Source organism: Gorilla gorilla, chromosome 16, assembly GCF_029281585.2.
Source record: "Gorilla gorilla gorilla isolate KB3781 chromosome 16, NHGRI_mGorGor1-v2.1_pri, whole genome shotgun sequence".
NCBI lineage: Eukaryota > Metazoa > Chordata > Mammalia > Primates > Hominidae > Gorilla > Gorilla gorilla.
In genome coordinates, this window is record NC_073240.2 from 52,620,401 (window position 1) to 52,640,533 (window position 20,133).

A 20,133-nucleotide genomic window follows, 5' to 3' on the forward strand; every position below is an offset into this window, starting at 1 on the left:
AAAACATATCACGTTTATCTACTCTCCATCTCCACAGCCACAACTCTAGGCAAAGCTGCCATCATTTCTCACCTAGATTGCAGCTATTAGCGTAGTCCTAGGCTGAGAGAGCTGCTTAGAGACCTTAGGTCCTAGCTCAAAAGTCATCTTTCAGAACAGTCTTTCTGAACCACTTAAGTTAGCCTTCCTGATCCTCCCCACCTCCTTTGCTTTAAGTTTTCTTCCTTATAGTACTTATTGCTGTCTCATATTACCTTCTTCCTTTATTAATTGGTTTTTGTCTGTATGCCACTTTAAAAATAGGGCATGGAACTTGTCTGTCTTGTATACTGCTTATGCCTGTTGTCTAGAACAAGTAATTCATGGCGTAGGAAATGTTCAAAAATATATGTCAAAAGAACAGTAAGTATATTGAAAAACAAATATTCATCTGGGAATCTTGAGATCAAAAAAATTCTCTGATCTGGTGGGTTGTGGAGATTGAGCACCCAGGGATCCTAGGAGAAGCCAGTGAGGAAAAGACAGCATAACAGTCTTAAGCCTAGCGCAACTGAAGAGAAGGCCTCCAGCACCTGAAGTGGAGTTAACCTGAGGCCTGGTGTCTCCTGAAGAGGAAACTCATTTGGTTACCTAAAAAAAAAAAAATCAAATTTTCATTTAATTTCAGAGATGACTGATGAGCAGATATTTTTGTTTTGTTTTTAGCTGGGGGAGATTAGACAGCAGAGAACTCTGAATACTAAGCTCAAATGAGTTGATAGGGAAGAAAAGGTGAAGAAGGGGCTGCAAAGGAGCAACAGAAGTATCAAAAATTCATTTTCAACCTCCCCTTTAGTTGTGATAAGGGGATTAGAGTTTGGGAGCAAGAGGATACTAGGTAGCTGGAGGAGAAAGAGGGAACTACCAAAGAAGGGAAAGCAGAGATTGATGTGTGATCCAAGTATATCAAATTTGTGTTAGCTATGTACTGTACCTGGCGATGGCAGCCCAGTGAGGAATGAGATCTGGGAGAGATTCTCTGCTCTTCAAGAGCTTTACAGTGTCTAGTGAGAGAGACAGGTGAAAGACTAACTCCAATACAGCATAATTGTTGGTTTGAAGTAAGTTTGAGGGGTGTCTTTATGGAGTAGCTGGCCAGCCAGCTCTGGGATAGGATTTCAGGTGATGGCCCACAGCTTTATCTTTACAGAGACACAATTTCAATCAACTGGTAGGTGTCTAATCTCTTAAAAACTGGCATGTAGCAACCATACTCATAAAAAAGACTTATACGTAAGCCAAAATATCAATTTATTAATATCTAGTGAGGAAAGCTACATGAATAGCTGAATTTTAATTAGAAGATATCTTGGTGAACATTGAGAAGAATAAGAGGAAATAATTGGATGATGAAATATTGCCTTCTTTATTGTTTATTTATTTTTAAGACAGAGTCTCACTCTGTCACCCAGGCTGGAGTGCAGTGGTGCAATCATGGCTGACTGCAGCCTGGACCTCTTGGGTTCAAGTGATCCTCTCACCTCAGCCTCCTACTAGCTGGGCCTACAGACGTGGGCCATCTTGCCTGGCTAGTTTTTTGTATTTTGTAGAGATGGGGGTCTCACTATGTTGCCCAGGCCCGTCTCAAACTCCTGGACTTAAGCGATCCTCCCTACTTGGCTTCCCAAAGTGCTGGGATGACAGGCGTGAGCCACTGCACCTGGACTTTCTTTAGTTATGGTACTGTCATTTTATATATCTGATTTTCTAGGAAACACTCTTACCATTTTATGTCAGTATTTTCAGTTACACCCTTAAGTTTTGAAGTTACCGATGTACATACAACCTGTGGTTATAATGGATATATATATAAAGATAATAGCAACAACAGTTTGGCCATGATGTCTTATGCCGGTAGTCCTACCTACTCAGGAGGCTGAGGAGGAGGGATCACTTGAACCTAAGAGTCTGAGGCTGCGCCACTGCACTCTGGCCTGACAGAGCAAGTCACTGTCTCTTAAAAAAAAAAAAAAAAAAGATAATGGCAACATCATTAAGGAAATCATTAATTTTGCCTGGGTGTGAGAATGGAGACCAGGGAAATTTTCAGGGAAGATAGGACATTTTCAGCTAGGTCTTGAAGAATATGTGAGGTTCAGTTGAGGATAGAGGTAGATGGGAATGAATGCATTTTTTCTAGAGAGAGGGAACATAATAAGCAAAGGAATAGAGAGGCCTAAAGTTTGTGGCGTGTTTGGAGTATAAGCTATGTGATGGGGAGCAGTCCGAGATAATATAGGAAAACTAGCTAGTCAGGACGAGCTTCTGAACTGTGTATCTTATGCTGAGGAGATTGGACTTTCTCTTGTAGGTCAGGGATGGGCAAACTTTTTCTGTAAAGGGCCAAATAGTAAATATTTTAGCTCTGCAAGCCATCTGGTCTCTGTTGCAATCACTCAGCTCTGTCATTGTAGCACAAAAGCAGCCATAGGCAATACATAAATGAATGAACGTGAATGTGTTCAAATAAAACATTTACAAAGACAGGCAGCAGGCCGAATTTGGCTGCCTGTAGTTTGCCTAACCCTGTTGTGGGTAATATGAGTTATATAAGGCTTTTGGACTAGAGAGCAATATGATCACATGTATGTATTAAAGAGAGAACAGATAAGAATCTGAAAACTCTGAGCCCGCCCTATGGAAATGGTGGTGAGATGGAGGTTAACAACTCATAGAGTATCTCTCTGAATCATATGATTCTACATTTTAACAAATATAGTCAGTGTCGATACCTTACTCCCTACACAAATATAAAGCTTGAAGAAAATAAGTGGAAATTGGTTGAACAGAGTAGAACATTGCTTTTCAAACTTATATATAGATCCCTTTTAAAGGAAAAAAGCTGTCGGGCCTCCTAGTGTTAATTGACAATCAAAACAAAGCAGTTCTCCCAGGTGCTGGTGCAATGATAAATATAAATGTAAATATGGCAACTGAAATCCCACAGCATTGCTTCTTTTTAAGTGATCCAGAGGATCTAGAATATGGCTATTAATTTTTAGAAATTATTCTTATAGAAAACTAAAATTTAAAACTCTTAGCAAAATGAGATTGCTGAGATTCCATTAAAAAATTAGCATGGTCCTGGAAGTCCAGTGTGAAAAATAAGGATTCTAGAAATAAGTGATAAATGAAAAGGAAGATGGTAAATGGAAGAAGACTTGGCCAAAAATATAACCAGGAGTTTCTTGATGTCCTTAAGTATAACCTCCACTAGCTGAAGTTCAGTGAAGCAGTGGGTGAGTGGAAAGAAGAAAAGCAACAGCACCCATAGACTTTGGGAAATATTTAAACAAAGTTCTTCAGCCTTCGAAGACTTTTGAGTTAAACAGAATACACTCTGCCACACAGTATGAGATGTAGTTGTCAGAACTGATGAGGGGAGCACTCTAGAGCAGTAGATCTCAAAGTATAGTTCCTGACCAGCAGCATCAGCACCACCTGGCAGCTTATTAGAAATGCAGATTATCTGCCCACCCCAGACCTACTCAATCAAGAAACACTGGGGGTGGGCCCAGGAATCTGTGTTTTAGCAGGCCCACCAGGAGATTATGATGCACTCAAAAGCAGGAGAAACACTGCTGTAAAAAGTGAGTTAAGAAGGAAAATAGTCTGAACATATCAGAATTCCAAATTAAAAATTCTTAAGCTTTGCCTAACTTACCTGGCAGAACTTGCTTATTTACAAAAAGTTGTGTTTTTCTTAAATGATCGTGAGAATGTTATGCTTTGAAAACCAATTCCCATATTCTTGTACAATGCAAATTGTTTTTTACTTTTATATGAAATACATTTTACATTAGCTTAGAGATTAAAAGAAAAGTTTCTGTAGACAAAGTGTAGATTTAAAGTACTTTTCTAGCACACTGGTTTCACCTCTTCATCATTCAGAATTTGTTCCTCTTCTAGAAGACAGATGTCAAAGGACAAGCAAGAGAGACATGTCATCCCAGAACAGAAAGAAAAGCAAAGCACTCCTTCCAGAACTTCCCTTCCTAAGCAGTTTCTGAGCTCCTGCTGGCACTTGGAACATTGTCAGTATACAAATGTTCCTCAATAAAGGATGAGAGTTGAGAGGGAAGGTAAAATCAAGTTAGAGAATCTGATAATGGGAACATCTGAGGAAAGAATGCTAGTAGTGGCCAGGTGTGGTGGGTAGCTCACGCCTGTAACCCCAGCAATTTAGGAGGTCGAGGCAGGCAGATCACTTGATTCTAGGAGTTTAAGACCAGCCTGGGCGACATGGTGAAACACTGTCTCTACAAAAAATACAAATTAGTTGGGTGTGGTGGCACATGCCTGCATTCCCAGCTACCTGGTAGGCTGAGGTGGGAGGATAGCTTGAGCCCAGGAAGCAGAGGCTGCAGTGAGCCGTCATTGCACCACTGTACTCCAGCCTGGGTAACAGAATGAGACCTTGTCTTAAAAAACAAAAACAAACAAACAAAAAGTGATAAGTTTTGAGCATCATTAGATAGGATGAGCAACAGTTATTTGCTTTTTATTGAAGCAGAATTGAAACTTCGAACTTTGGTGTATTACCCAGAAGTTCTTGCCTCATGGCAAAATTCTATAATCTGAATCTGAAGGAAATTCATTTTTCATTGCTTTGGAAAGGAAAACCTAGCTAAAGAAGTAAACTTTTTTAAAAATGAAAAATACTTAGAAACGTTTTCCACTAGGATATACTATGATAAACTTGATAAGACTTGAAAAAAAAATGGAAGAGATTTGTTACATACAACCAACAAAGAATATATTAAGGGCATTTTTTTTAATGGGCAAAAGATTCTTCACACAATAAGGAACACATTGGCCAATGAATATATGAAAAGATGCTCAACCTCATCATAATTCAGCAAAATGCAAATTAAAACCACAGTGAAATACCACCAGAATGGCCAAAAATAAATACTCTGATAATACCAACAATGAGCAAGGATGAGGAGCAATGTGAATTGTCATGTGCTGAATCTGCTGGGAATGTTAATTCATGCAATCACTTTGAAAATAGTTTGGGATTAACTAATCAAGTTCAGTATAAGCATACCCTTTCCCCAGCAATTCCATTCCTAGATTTGAAGGTCAGAGAAACTCTCACACATGTGTACCAGGAAATAGGTAACAAGATTGTTTATAGCAGAGAAATAGAGGGGAGAGACTATAAGCAACTTAAATGTTCATTTATATGATAGAATAGTATATAGAAATGAAAAGAAAGTAGTATAGCTCTATGCATCAACTCAAAACAATGAACAACATTAAATGAAAAAAGCAAGTCACAGAAGGGTGCATACTCTGCGTGTCTGTTTACGTAACATGCAAGAAAAGGGGCAGATCTAAAACTGTTGAGGGTATGTACAAATAAGGCAAAACTCTGAAGGAAAGCAAGAGAATGATTAATTCAAAATCTGGTAGAGTGGCTACTTTTGGAAGAGGAGATGCAACTAGAGAAGTGAATATGAGGGTATTAGTAATGTTTTCTCTTTTATGCTGGGCAGGGTGTTCATGGTTTTTCATTTTATTCTTTAAGCAATACTGTAAACAAGCTTGTGTAGTAGATTTTACTTTGGGATTAGGAGAAGCAATGTATTGGAGTAAGCTATTTAGTCTCTCCGTGGAATGTAGAATGTCATGTTCCAACTTTACAGAACCTGGGTGGCATATAGCATTGCCTGCCTTTGCCCCTGATATCTCATTCCTATCGTATTGCCTATTAGAGTGCCCTGTTAGAATGATCATTGAATTTATGACCCATACTAGGACATTCTTGAAAGTAAAGTAAGGGATGCATAAAATAATTAAAGTTATATCTATGTATATTTTAAAGTATTCATTGAGAAAATTGGAGGCCGGGCACGGTGGCTCACGCCTGTAATCCCAGCACTTTGGGAGGCCGAGGTGGGCGGATCACGAGGTCAGGAGATCGAGACCACGGTGAAACCCCATCTCTACTAAAAATACAAAAAATTAGCCGGGCGCAGTGGCGGGCGCCTGTAGTCCCAGCTACTCGGGAGGCTGAGGCAGGAGAATGGCGTGAACCCGGGAGGCGGAGCTTGCAGTGAGCCGAGATTGCACCACTGCACTCCAGCCTGGGCGACAGAGCGAGACTCCGTCTCAAAAAAAAAAAAAAAAAAAAAAAAAAGAGAAAATTGGCTTATGTATTGAAAATTTCAAAAATGTATTAAAGCACATTAAAAACTTTTAAAATAGTAATTATCCAAACATTAAAAAAAAGCATGAATTAAATTTTTCTTGGTACATATTTATATACTTTTATCAGTTTCTTACCGTTATCTGTCTGAAATACCACGTCATTGATATTTTTATAAAGGGAAAATTTTTTTAAGTGGTGTTATTTTTAATTTTTGTCCCTTAAATTTTTACCTTCTTCAAAATTACATTTTATGGCTAATATATTGGAAAGTGATGATATCTTCCATTGAATCTTATCTGAAGACTGTATTATTTTTAATGGAGAAAATATACTGTAAATATACTTGTAAGCTTGCTTATTTATTTATTTATTTATTTATTTATTTATTTATTTATTTTTAGAGACAGGATCTCACCTTGTTGCCCAGTCTGGAGTGCAGTGACACAACCATAGCTCACTGCAGCCTCAAACTTCTGGGCTCAAGCGATCCTTCTACCTCACCCTCCCAAGTAGCTAGGACTACAGGTGTGTGCCGCCATGCCCAGCTATTTTTTTTAAAGTTTATATAGAGATGAGGTCTCACTGTGTTGCCCAGGCTAGTTTCAAACTCCTGGGCTCAAGTGATCCTCCTACCTCAGCCTCCCAAAGTGTTGGGATTACAGGCATGAGCCACTGTGCCTGGCCAAACTTGCTATCTTAAAGTTGGAGGTAGAAAATGGAGGCTTAACAAACAGTAATGACAATGATAATAATTTGCTTAAAAAAAAAAAAATTCAAGATAACCAGTAAACCAGAAGAGGTGCCAATAAAACAGGTATACACCAGACCTGTTTTGGGCAGTTACACAAGTTGCCTGCAATGTAGTATCTGCATAAGCAAATTCTGTTCATTTGCTTGTGTTTTTTTTTCCCTATGATTACAGGATGTTTTTACTTTTTTCAACACACTATTCTATTTCCTCTATATTTTCCAGAACAAATGCATACCATGTATCTTTTACAATGAGAATAAACCAACAAAACTGTACTTTCTCCTTCATTTTAACTGGCTCCTAGCTAGATTAGAGATACTCATACTTGAACTGGGATAGTAAGTAAAACCCAGTCGTATGCTTTCCATGTATTCTGGAAAACATTTAGGACCTATGGTAGGTCTGGCCTCAACATCTCAACATTAAATCAGCAGTTCTCTTTCCTGGAATTAGAGATTCGTGCATCAAGCTGAGCATGGTGTCCTGCGCCTATAATCCCAGCTACTCGGGAGTCTGAGGCAGGAGGGTCACTTGAATCCAGGAGTTCAAGACCAGCCAGGACAAGACCCTGTCTCAATCATAAAATCTTTTTTTAAATTTTTTAAAAAATTAACAAGTTAATATAAAATTAAAGTGTGTCTTGAAATCAGACAGCCATCTTGTCTGCCATCGCTGAACAAATTACAAAAAATGGACTCATAATACATATTTGCCCACAGGGCTTGCAATACTGTTTCACAAAGATGGCTGTATTCTTCCTCTTCACAAACGGCCAGTCTGATGCATAGCATGTTTAGCTACAGATGCCTCTGCTGACTCTCCCTGCAACATTTTCATTGCTCGCCAGTAGATCTGTCTGCAGTTTTCAGGTCTACCAAGGGTGTGGTTCAATGGTTCCTTGATACAATCCACCCAAAGATCAGAATCTACAGATCCAAACTCTCTCAAAGCCCTCTCATAATATTCTCTTATGTTCACCATCTTGCAGGATTCTTGCTGTTTTCAAACTGAATCATTTTCCTGAAAAAGTCAACTGAAAATGGATGGCTGTTCTGTAAACTTTTATACACAGCTCTGGCTTTTTTGTAGCCACCATGTTGATAAGCCCAATCCAAGTACTTATCCTTCAGGGTTACTGAGTTGGCACCTGTGACAGCTAAGAGAGCTTTCTTAAAGATTGCCTTGGTGTCTTCTTGGCTTATGGCACCTTCACTCCACTCTGCCAAGAAGTCTACAATGGTAGACAAACCTGGAGTTTCAGGTGCACAGAGTCTTCCTCAAAAAGCATGGCTATGTCAGGGCTCTTTGAGTCAATCAGCACATGCACCTTCATCTGCCACATTGTCCCAGAGTCTCTATAAACAGTTCAGTCCCAGCTACTGCTACCTCTAGAGCTTTCCTCGGGAAGTTATGGCACAGCAACAACTCAAGTCAACTGCTTGTATTGGAATTCTGGCAGAAGCTTGAGTTCATGTGCCCTTCTGAATGCAGTCATGGTTCTTTCCAACCTCTTCCCTCTGAGGAACCCACTATTTGTCTTCTTAGTAAATCTTTCCAAGCAAAAGGTGATATAACACTTCCACATGGCCTCCCTTGGCAGTCTTCACTGCCTCTTCATATACGGCACAGCATCTCTCCTCCTTCTGGCCCTCCTCTGCTTTGTCTTATTTCGTTGTAGGCTGTAGGCTGCTCTTCTCCCGTCTGTGACTCGATCTCTAATTCTCACCTAGCCGCGTAATCCCAAGTGAGAAGATCATCTGTGTGTAGAGCCTGAGGGTCATCATAAATTTCTTTTTGTAGACCTTTGGCAAAGTCAAATTGCTGTGCAGTTGAAAGCAGTGACACATGAAATTCTGCACCTTAAATTATGCTTACAGAATTTTCATAGATGATCCATGCCAATTTGCCCTTAAGGATTTCTTCAGAATAATCAGGATTCTCCACATCCATGTTAGCTTTTTCAAATTCTTGCTTTTCCTTCCTCAGTTTTTCAGCATGCATCAGCCCCATCCTAAAGTAGTCTTGATAAAGTTTTGGGCCCTCTGGATGAAAGTGCAGTGCCCAAAGAAATAGTTGCCTTGCACTTTCTGAAGACAAGCAGTCTTCCATTTCCCATTTGGCTGCCATAATCCACAAAGCTGGCTTGTTGGAATGAATGGCCAACATGGCAGAGAATACCTTGCTAAGTTGAGTTTTAGTAGCCCATTTCTTACAAAAAACTACATAGGAGGCCAGGCGCGGTGGCTCATGCCTGTAATCCCAGCACTTTGGGAGGCCGAGGCGGGTGGATCACCTGAGGTCAGGAGTTGGAGACCAGCCTGACCAACAAGGTGAAACCCCGTCTCTACTAAAAATACAAAAATTAGCCGGGCCTGGTGGCAGGCGCCTGTAGTCCCAGCCACTCAGGAGGCTGAGACAGGAGAATTGCATGAACCCAGGAGGCAGAGGTTGCAGTGAGCCGAGGTCATGCCACTGCGCTCCAGCCTAGGCGACGGAGCAAGACTCCGTCTCAAAAAACAAACAAAAACCTACATAGGAGAGCCAAAGTTGAACATCATCTTTCCTCTTTGCTGAGGCACTTCAGAAAACACCTTGTACCTGGTGTACAATAGAATTCTCAGTCTCATCCTTCTTAAATGAATATCCAATGTGTGTTCTTCTCTGGATCTGTTCGAAAAGATTAATTTCATGTTGAACATAATTGATAAAGTCGTCCTTGAAAAGGGCTCTTCCCTGGATTCTGTACTGTAGATCAGAAGCCTTCTTATTGATAGCCTTAATCTCTGCATGACTGAACAGTCCAATGTGCTCTAGCTGTTCCAATTCAGGGAGCTGATCTTCTTTGTGTTCCTGAATTATCTCTGCCATGAGGCCCGAACTCTACAACCCCATGGGAGCTTCTCAACCGCGAACACGTGCAGGAAGCTCCCCCATTTGCTTGTTGTTGGACCTAAGGTGGTTGCTAGTCAAATTGCTGTCAGACTCCTGTGGTGAGCCTGCCTTTCTAAACAGTTTGAACATTTCCATTCATGGGAGATGGAAACACATCAAAGGAGCCTTAAAATGTTACTGGTTTGCAGAAAAAACATACTAAAATATTAAGCTGAGAAAACTTGAGGGAAGGGGTAGTAAAGGAAATGTATCAAACTGAAGTACTGAGCATTTTGCAGTCAAGAAAAACTTAACCAAATCACTAAGTCTAAAGTGTATTTATTTCCATAGGTACTAGGTACTTTTTTTTTTTTTTTTTTTTGAGACAAGGTCTTGCTGCGTCACCCAGGCTAGAGTGTAAAGGCACGATCTTGGCGCACTGCAACCTCTGCCTCCTGGGCTGAAGCCATCCTCCCATCTCAGCCTCCTGAGTAGCTGGGACCGCAGGTGTATACCACCACACCTGGCTGATGTTTTGTATTTTTCACCATGTTGCCCAGGCTGCTCTTAAACTCCTGAGCTCAAGCGATTCACCTGCCTCGGCCTCCCAACGTTCTGGGATTACAGATGTGAGTCACTGCATCTGGCCCAGTACTAGGTATATTTTATGAGACAGACAGTTCATACATATGACTGGAATATACAGAAATCCTTGGTTTCGCCTTTCCTATAGGACAGTCCTGCCGAATCAGCAGATGATTAGCTCTTTGATATATGCCAACTTCTGTGTCTCTAGAGCTACTATTAACCTGCTTGTTGATTAACCTCGTGGCTGCCTGGGAGAGACCGCACAGTAAGGAAATGATGATGGTCCCTTCCCACAGTCAGACCCTCCCACCAACCTTGTCAGTCAGTGGATGACATATCCCAGCATGATTTTGAGTATTTTACTCAATCATCTTCAGAATGCTATATTTTTTTCCTTTAAAAACACCTCAGAAAAATATTTTCAAATGCATCTTTTCAAAAGAATATTTTTCCTAGTGGCAAGAGACCACTCCTGTCATGTGGAATGTATTGCTATCCCCCCATATTAATACTGAGTCATATTGTTCTCCTTAACAATATATAGTAAAACAAATGTGCCTTAAACATATTGTGCTGAAGCAGAGTACTCTGGTAAAATAATTTGAAAGCTATTGATGGAAAATCTTTTATTTTGACACATAATTTCTTTCCCCCTAAAATTTAATTATTAGAAATTCTAAATTCTATCAAGTGGCTGCCTTAATGGATTTGAATTTTGTTTTATCTTTTCCCTCTTTTTTCCTGGTTGATTTTTTTTTTCTCAACACAAGGCAAAAGGCATTGAATGATTCATAAACAAGAATAGTATGTGATATATGATCAAAGAATATATGACACATGGAAATTACATTTCACTTAACCTGAGAATTAGATCTAAGTAGGTGGAGATGACTTACTATTTAAAATGTATTTGTTTCTTCTCTCCATAGCTTTAAGAAAAAGTAGAGATCACTTCTGACTGTACTGAACAGCAAAAATTAAGTGACTTGCTGCACTGCACATCATGGCACTGCCATTCCGTAAGGACTTAGAAAAGTACAAAGACCTTGATGAAGATGAGCTCCTTGGGAATCTGTCAGAAACAGAACTGAAACAACTGGAAACTGTTTTGGATGATCTTGACCCCGAGGTAGGTGCTAGCTGATGAAGAGAAATGAAATAACTTTTCAAATTCTTTGAAACTCAGTAGCTGCCTTTGAGCTTTTCCATGACTTTTCTCTGGCACCTTCCACCCTCTCCTCCTCTTTATCCAAATCAAGTTGCTTTTGGCTTCCTCTCCAGTTCCCCACTTCTGCCTCCATATGTTTAATGACATGACCGTCCTAAACTACTTCAGTATCCTTGTTTTCAAACATCTCCTGCAATTTTTTCCTCCTCTAAGAAATTTTTCTCCTCTGTGCAGGAAGGGATATTTTTAGTACAATGCAGCAGATGGTTACCTTTTTGATACACACCACCCTCTGTTTCTTCAGAGCTTCTATGCCAGGTGGCTCCAGTGTAGAATGCCTCTAAAAGATTCTTCATGACCCTAAATCTAATTGTTCCCTTTCTGAAAGATGCTGACCAAATTGATTACATTTCCAGACATTGGTAGAATAGATCTAAGTAACTTCTTGGCAATACAGCAGTCCACTGTGGGGCAGACATGAATATATGTATGTAAGCTTTAACTTGCAAGGTGGATGTTGTTTGTCTTATAAATTACACAAGGCTAAGATAGACACCCATGACCCTTGAATTGTTATTCCCTGATATGTTGGAGGACGGGCAGTGAGGGAAGAGCCTGAAGGTCGTGAAGGTAATGGTTGTTTGCTAGGCTTCTTTTCTTTACCACATTTCTTTATGCCAAGACGTTGATTTTAAGTATCCTCTAAGGACTGAGATGGAGTTCATTTTATAACGTTGTTGTTACTGGATGATGTACCTATACCATAGATCAAATCCCTTAACCATAATTACTATTATAAGGATAAGTTCCCAGAACATCTCATTGGAGGGGGATTACTCAGGATAACAATGCTGTTTTTATCACATCGCAGCAATATCTTCTGTAGGCAGTTCAATCTATTAGACCTATTTGAATCAAATGTTTTAGAACTGGAAAAAGTGGCTGGGTGCTTACGCCTATAATCGCAGCACTTTGGGAGGCCGAGGCGGGTGGATCACTTGAGGCCAGGAGTTCGAGACCAGCCTGGCCAACATAGTGAACCCCGTCTCTACTAAATATACAAAAATTAGCTGGGCATAGTGGTGCGCACATGTAGCCCCAGGCTACTTGGGAAGCGGAGGTATGAGAATTGCTTGAGCCAGAGAGGTGGAAGTTGCAGTGAGCCAAAATTGCACCACTGTACTCCAGCTTGGGTGACAGAACAAGACTTATCTCAAAAAAAAAAAAAAAAAGAACTGGAAAAAGCATAAGACTTTATCTAGTCCCTAGGCCAGGTTCCTCAATCTTGACAGTATTTACTTTTGAGGTTGGATAATTTGTTGTAGGGGGGCCGTTCTGTGCCTTGGAGGGATGTTTAACAACATCCCTGACCAGTAGCACACTCCTCCTGTTTTAAAATGTCCTAGGATGTTGTTTTAATCAGGTTTGGTAATGGATGACAGACACTGAAACTACTGCCTTGAAAGAAGAGTTTATTACTTACAGTTCCAAGAGTAGGAGGCACAGCATGCCACACAGAGGCACATGGGGAAGCACCTAGATTGGTCAGGAGGCAAAAGGATCAAGGAACAAGCATGGTCCAGAGCCTTTATTGTGGTTCAATGGGAATGAATGGGTGAGTCAGGATAGGCAAGTTTGAACAAGTTTAGGACTAGATAGTTTGAATAATTTGAACAGGCTCAGGGCTATGTAACTAGTCTCTAGTTGTCCAGTATCTGGCTCTGGGTGATTTAGGGGGAGGGGAAATACTGGCTTGGTAAGTGAGCGTTAGATAAAAAAGAGGTGGTTAGGAGAATTGGTTGGTTTGCGTATGAAAGGTGTGCTCCGAGGGAGGTTGGTGGGGATAGTGCACTCTCTAGCCAGCGCTGGAAGGAGTGGTCTCTCCAGGATTAGCAAGGCCCCAAGATGTCAAAGCATCATAAAACTCAGAAAATAAAAAACATGACTTTTTTTTAGAGCCCAGTTCTCACTCTGTTCCTCAGGCAAGAGTGAAGTGGTGCAGTGATAGCTCACTGCAGCCTCGAACTTCTGGGCTCAAGCGATCCTCCCACCTCAGCCTCCTATGTAGCTAGGACTACAGGCAAGCACCACTATACCCAGCTAATTACTTTTTTAAATTTTTTGTAGAGACAGGGTCTCGTTATGTTACCCAGACTGAAAAACATAATACCCTCCCCCTGAGTTGACAACCAAAAATGTCTCCAGACATTGTCAAATGTCCTCTAGGGGACAAAAACACTACTGGTTCAGAAACATTGATCTAGTTCATGCCCTCTGTTTTACAGATGGAAAACAGAAATTAGGTAACTTGCCTCAGTTATTACAATTAGGGAAAGAGCTGGGACTAGATCCCTCACTGCCTGATTGATACCTGGCAGTCTAGCAGTCTTTCTGTTAAACCACATTGAGTCTCCTCCCAACTCATGCACTATGGTATCAGTCTGAAATCTGATGGCTAATTTTTTATTTGTAAATCCATGGCCTGCTTCTTGTGTGGGGAGGCTTGAGTAACCTCTGAATGTATTTTGCAAACTCCCCAACCCCAGTCGTAACTCCTCTAACCTCAATACTGTTAGTTGAGACTAGGAGAACAGTGATGTTTATTGACAGCATCTGTTTGTTGGGTGACGTGTTTTTGGAAAGCGTTCTGGTAAAGAACCAGGTAAGAAAAGAGGTCAAGGGTAGTAGCAGCTACTTCAGCCAAAGAAACACCACTGTAACTTACAAAGTCTCAGGAAGTAGGTCGAAGGTGTGTGTGGTACCTTATTATATTTTGGAGGACTGTTTTACTGTCCTGCTGTATTCAGTGTACATGTTTGCTAACTCACTGAGTTTTTGCCAAAAAAAAAAAATATATATATATATATATATATATATATATGTATATATATCTCTCTCTCCAGAAGACAGCCAGCCTAGGAAGAGCTTTTTCCCCCCCAAGGCTAGGAATCTATTTTACAGCAAAATTGCACTGCAAGAGAGAAACGTGTCATTTTTAGTGACGATCATATTAAAGAAAATTTTCATCTGAAAAGTAATTATGATCTATTAGCTTACTTGATTAGAATATATTTCTAATGAAGCTTGGTTCATGGGTTTATAGTCTCTAAAACCAGCTAGCTTCATTTAGATTGTGGTTAGACTGTTTTTGGCCGGGTGTAGTGGCTCACACCTGTAATCCTAGCATTTTGGGAGGCCAAGGAGGGAGATTTGCTTAAGAGCAGGAGTTCCAGACCATCCTGGGCAACGTAGCAAGACCTTGCCTCTACAAAAAATTTTAAAAATTAGCCAGGGGCATGGTGGTGCATACCTGTAGTTCCAGTTACTCCAGAGGCCTAGGCAGGAAGATTGCTTAAGCCCAGGAGTTCAAGGTTGCAGCAAGCTGTGATCGCACCACTGTACTCCAGCCTGAGCAATAGAGCAAGACCCTGTCTCCCCCCGAAAAAAAAAAAGGAAAGAAAAAAAAAGGCTTTCTAAGGAGCCAGACCAAAAAAAAAAAAGAAAGAAAAAAAAGGCTTTCTAGCAAGCCAGGATTTCAGCTATCATATTTAAGACTGTGTGTGTCACATGGGCTTGAGCAGGCAGGTAGAGTAGTGCAAATTCTATTACCACCACCATGAAATAGCAATATATACATCTATGCATTAATGATGGAGAAGGAAAGTAACTTTTTATTAATTTGCCTTAATGAGAATCTTTCTTTAAAAGCATTCTAACACCTTTATTCAGTAAATATTTGGGGGCAACTTGTAGACCCCAGGTACTATGCTAGGCTTAGAAATACAAGAATGAGCAAAACAAATGTGGTCTTTGCCCTCATGACGCAGGCTGGTAGGAATAGGAGCAGTTCGACATTAACCAAATAGTCATACCATATTAAAAGAATGGTAAGTGCTACACACTGTAAGAGCTTGTGATGAGAGGTTAAGAAAAGCTTCCCTGGGGGAATGGAGCTACAATCTGAAAAATGAGTTGCAAAAAGGGATAGGCAGAGCATTCCAGGGAAGGGAGACCACACACATAGAGGCCTGGTGGTAGAAGGAAGTATATGGCAAGTACAAGAGAGAAAAAAAAGTCCAGTGTGACTGGAATGGAGAGGGTGTGTGAGATGAGGCTAGGGTGACAGACTGAGGGGCTGGTGGTGAAGGATAAAAAATATCACGCAACTGATCCAGTTGGGAAGCTAATGTAACAGTCTCAGCAAGCTTAGATCATAGTTTCGACCAAAGTAATAATGTTGGAGATGGGAAAAAGATGAATGAGTTCTTCAGGAGGTAAAAATGAGTAGGACTTGCAGGTCAATTGGAAATGGATTCTTCATGTGTAATTTCTCTCATGATTTCTAAGTCTAAAGGTAGAAATCTTATGTTTCTTTTTTATGTTTCCATAAACAATTTTGTATTACAGAAACATACTTGGTACAAAGTTAGGAATGTTTCGGCTTTACAGTTCAGCATTCTGTGTAGTAGGTACCATTACATAAAGGGTAACACAGAGGTGAATTTTATGAAAATTATTATGTATCTCAACAAATGACCACAGTTAAAGTGCTGTATTTCCTAGTTACAAATTGAATATTTTCTATTACTATTGCCCATATAAGATTACCCTTTATAATGAAAAATTGTCTTATACCACCCATGAAATTCAGCGTCACTGCCAATATTGGGAGGTTTTGCAAAAGAGAGCTGGCCCTTTTGTGTGATTTCTCTGGCTGCCTCCCATTTTCAAAGCAAAGATATACCCAGAAATGTGAGACAAGGCAGTATCACCTCTTTGGCTTTTGACAAGCAAAAGGACGGTACTCACTTTGTCCAGTCAGCCCTTGTGTTTACTGGGCTTAGTAAAAATTAAGGGACTACAGGAGACAACTTTAATCCATCACCTTCCACTCCACCTCCCTCAACTCTAAGTCAGTCCATGCGCTCAAAAAGGCTGTACCCGTGTGGAAACCCAGGAACTCTTGCTGTGAGTATGTCAGGGGTCCCTTGGGGCATGTGAAACAATGATAGTGATTGTAGCAAGTACATCCTAGTGGTCATGTATATACGTACGCATACACACAGAAGTGGAACATCTCACGTTGTGTTTAAACTGAAGTAAACATTAATCTGATATTCTACTGTATGGTATATATGTTTTAATCATGAAGAAGTCCGTACAATGAAATGGAAGTCATGAAGGAATATAATGTACAGAGTCATTTAAAACTCTGTTGTAATAGAATTATTCTCTGTACATATATATACACTGAGCAGTTATTAAGCATTAATAAAACTTTTTAAAAAAAGTTTCAAGTTCAGGGATACATGTGCAGGTTTCATTACGTAGGTAAACTTGTGTCATGGGGGTTTGTTGTGCAGATTATTTCATCACTAATACCTGTTAATTATTTTTCCTGATCCTCTACCTCCTCCCACCCTCCACCCTCCTCTATGCTCCAATATGTGTGCTTTATATGTCCTTGTGTTCTCATCACTTAGCTCTATATGTGTGCTCTATATGTCCGTGTGTTCTCATCATTAACTCCCACTTATGTAAGTAAGAAGATGAGTTATGTGGTTAATAAAACTTTTTTATTAGTATCCCAGAACACTTAAAAACTAAAGATTGTTTCCTGCTAGTAGAATCCTCTCTGAAGAAAATGTTCTATTAGAAAACGTATGCCAGGCGCGGTGGCTTACACCTGTAATCCCAACACTTTGCGGGGCCGAGGAGGGCAGATCATCGGAAGTCAGGAACTCCAGACTAGTCTGGCCAACATGGCAAAATCCCGTCTCTACCCAAAACGCAAAAATTAGCTGGGCGTGGTGGCAGGCGCCTGTAATCCCAGCTACTTGGGAGTCTGAGGCATGATAATTGCTTGAACCCAGGAGGCAGAGGTTGCAGTGAGCTGAGATCATGCCACTGCACTGCAGCTTTGGGGATAGAAGGAGACTGTCTCCAAAAAGAAAAGAAACTGTACTAATGTATGTGCCTATTTTAATAATAATGTAAGTGAATTCTACCTAATAAAAAAGAAGTTTCATGTTTGGAGCAATTGTACATTGCTGTCCTAAAATCCTGCAATGAAGTGTTTAGTGCCTGTATCACATTCCAGTCTGTAATTCTTTTTTATATGGGTAATCTTCGGAAGCATATAGCATTAGCATTCTTATTGGTCATACTGGCTGATTCATTCTCTCTGGCAGAATGCCCTTCTGCCTGCAGGGTTCCGGCAGAAGAACCAGACATCAAAGTCCACCACAGGGCCATTTGATAGAGAGCATCTCCTTTCATATCTGGAGAAAGAAGCATTGGAGCATAAAGACAGGGAAGACTATGTGCCCTACACTGGAGAAAAAAAAGGTAAGCCCCAGAATTTTAAAGTCATTATGTGGTAACACTTGATTTTTCTTTTTATAGGTGGGTGTGGAGAAAATCATATTTTTAGAGGTACATCATTGGTAGCCTTAAATATATGATACTGTTGACTTAGACATTTATTGGTTTAGATACTTTATTTACATTTTTCATCAACTTGGTCAATAAGTTTCTTCTTAATGATGTTAGTGAGGTTTTATTACACAATGATTTTGAATAACATTCTTTAATTCTCTACTATAACAGATCTAAAAGTGTATTGAAGGAAACTTAAAATTCAGTGGTAGATTACAGAGTACAAATGACGTTAAGGCATCTATTCTAACTGCATTCTTTAAAGTGGAATGCCATAAAACAATTCATGCCATATTTTCAAAGACCCTTTTAAAAAGCTATTCTATACCCATCATTATTAATTCATGGTTATGATTGCTAATGCTTCATAATCAGTAGTTTTAGGAAATTTTTCTAGTCCAAGTCTCCCCCATTTAAGTGTTTGAGCTTATGTATTCTCAGTGGCGCCTGAGTACGGCTGTGGTTGTTTTTTTGTTTGTTTGTTTGTTTTTTTGAGACGGAGTCTTGCTCTGTTGCCCAGGCAGGAGTGCAATGGTGCAACCTCGCCTCACTGCAACCTCCGCGTCCCGGGTTCAAGTGATTCTCCTGCCTCAGCCTCCTTAGTAGCTGGGATTACAGGCGCGCACCAGCATGTCTGGCTAATTTTTGTATTTTTAGTAGAGATGGGGTTTCACAGTGTTGGCCAGGCTGGTCTCGAACTCCTGACCTCAAGTGATCCACCCACCTAGGCCTCCTAAAGTTCTGGGATTACAGGCGTGAGCCACTGCACCCAGCCACAGCTGTGTTTTTAAAAGTTCTATATATAATAATACTTAAATGAAACAGGATAAGTTTTTCAGCTTTCCAAACAGGTCAGAATACAGGTTGGCCTAAAAAGCCAAATTCTACGTTCACTCTTACTTGGAATACTGTGTATAGAATACTGGGGAATGGTGGCAGCAGTTGCAGAGCTGAAGATCAGCTCTTGCAGGCACCATTTTTATGTCTGAATTCATATTAGTCCAGGCAGGAAGAATGGGACTTGGGCTTTTTATTTGAGAAAGAGGCCCTTCTCAATCATTTTGGCCAGAACTGTGTCACATGGCTACCCCTTAGCTGCAAGGGAAGCAAGAAAGTTCATTTTAGCACTCCAGCTTCTATAGTAGAGGAAGGCTTGTGAATGGCTATTGAGTAGGTAAGCCGTAAGCTCTGCACCTGACTTTTCTAAAATTATCCATCACCCCAGCCCCTGTGCTTTTTCTTTAGAGTCGTCTTCCTCTTCGTCTCTTGTTAAGGATCACTATCTTTGTTATTTAAGTTAGTCAGGGTTCTCCAGAAAGACAGAACCAACAGGATGTGAGGGGAGAGAAAAGTTTATTTTAAGGAGGCTTTTTAAATTCAAAATCTAGCAGGCTGGAGACCCAGGGAAGATTTACTATTCTTGTCCAAAGGCAGTCTAGTGGCAGAATTTCTTCCTACTTTGGGGAGATAAATCTTTGTTCTTTTAAGGCCTTCAACTGATTAAATGAGGCCCACCCACATTATGGAGGTTAATTGGCTTTACTTAGAGTCCGCTGATTTAAATTTTAATCTCATCCAAAGAAAAGGCAAAAAACAAAAAACCTTCATGAAAACATTTAGAACAATGTTTGAGAAAATAGCTGGGCACCACAGCCCAGCCAAATTGACACATAAAACTAACCATCACACTGCTGTTACAGGTGGGAATGTCATGTCCCTCAGGTGTTTGGGGCCAGAAAAAGAGTTCAAAACCAATGCAGAGTTTTGAAGTGTGGAGAATCATAAAGACAGGCAGAGGCATCTCTTCCTTTTTATTTGTCAAAGAAAACTACTGGTTATATTTTCTCTGTGCAGCCATACATATGTCAGTGTTTATGGCTTTAATCCTGCTTAAATAGAAGAACATAATTTTATGAGAAAAAATACTGGTTGATCACCTTCTGTTATTCTGCGTGTTTCAGGTGGACCCTGGGGATATAATTTGGAAAGGAATGGAGGTAGAAACAAAGGGAGAGATGTGAGAAAAAGAGATGTCAGAAAAAAACTATGGAATTTGAGGATAAGAAGGAGGAAAAATAAGAGACCTGAAAGAAAGCTGCATTTGTCCCAGGCTAACCCCGG

The 20,133-nt window shown here is 40.2% G+C and overlaps 1 protein-coding gene and 1 pseudogene across 1 annotated transcript in view; one reads left to right on the forward strand and one right to left on the reverse strand.

Annotated features, from left to right (window-relative positions):
* The window catches only part of TMOD3 (tropomodulin 3), an 85,685-nt gene that overhangs the window by 25,275 nt on the left and 40,277 nt on the right, over positions 1 to 20,133 (forward strand). The window contains exons 2-3 of the mRNA XM_019010835.4: positions 11,336 to 11,535; positions 17,766 to 17,922. Coding sequence (XP_018866380.2) covers positions 11,410 to 11,535; positions 17,766 to 17,922 — 283 coding nt within the window. The 5' untranslated portion in view covers positions 11,336 to 11,409. The remainder of the gene's footprint in view (positions 1 to 11,335; positions 11,536 to 17,765; positions 17,923 to 20,133) is intronic.
* On the reverse strand, positions 7,710 to 9,815 carry LOC109023360 (U3 small nucleolar RNA-associated protein 6 homolog; annotated as a pseudogene).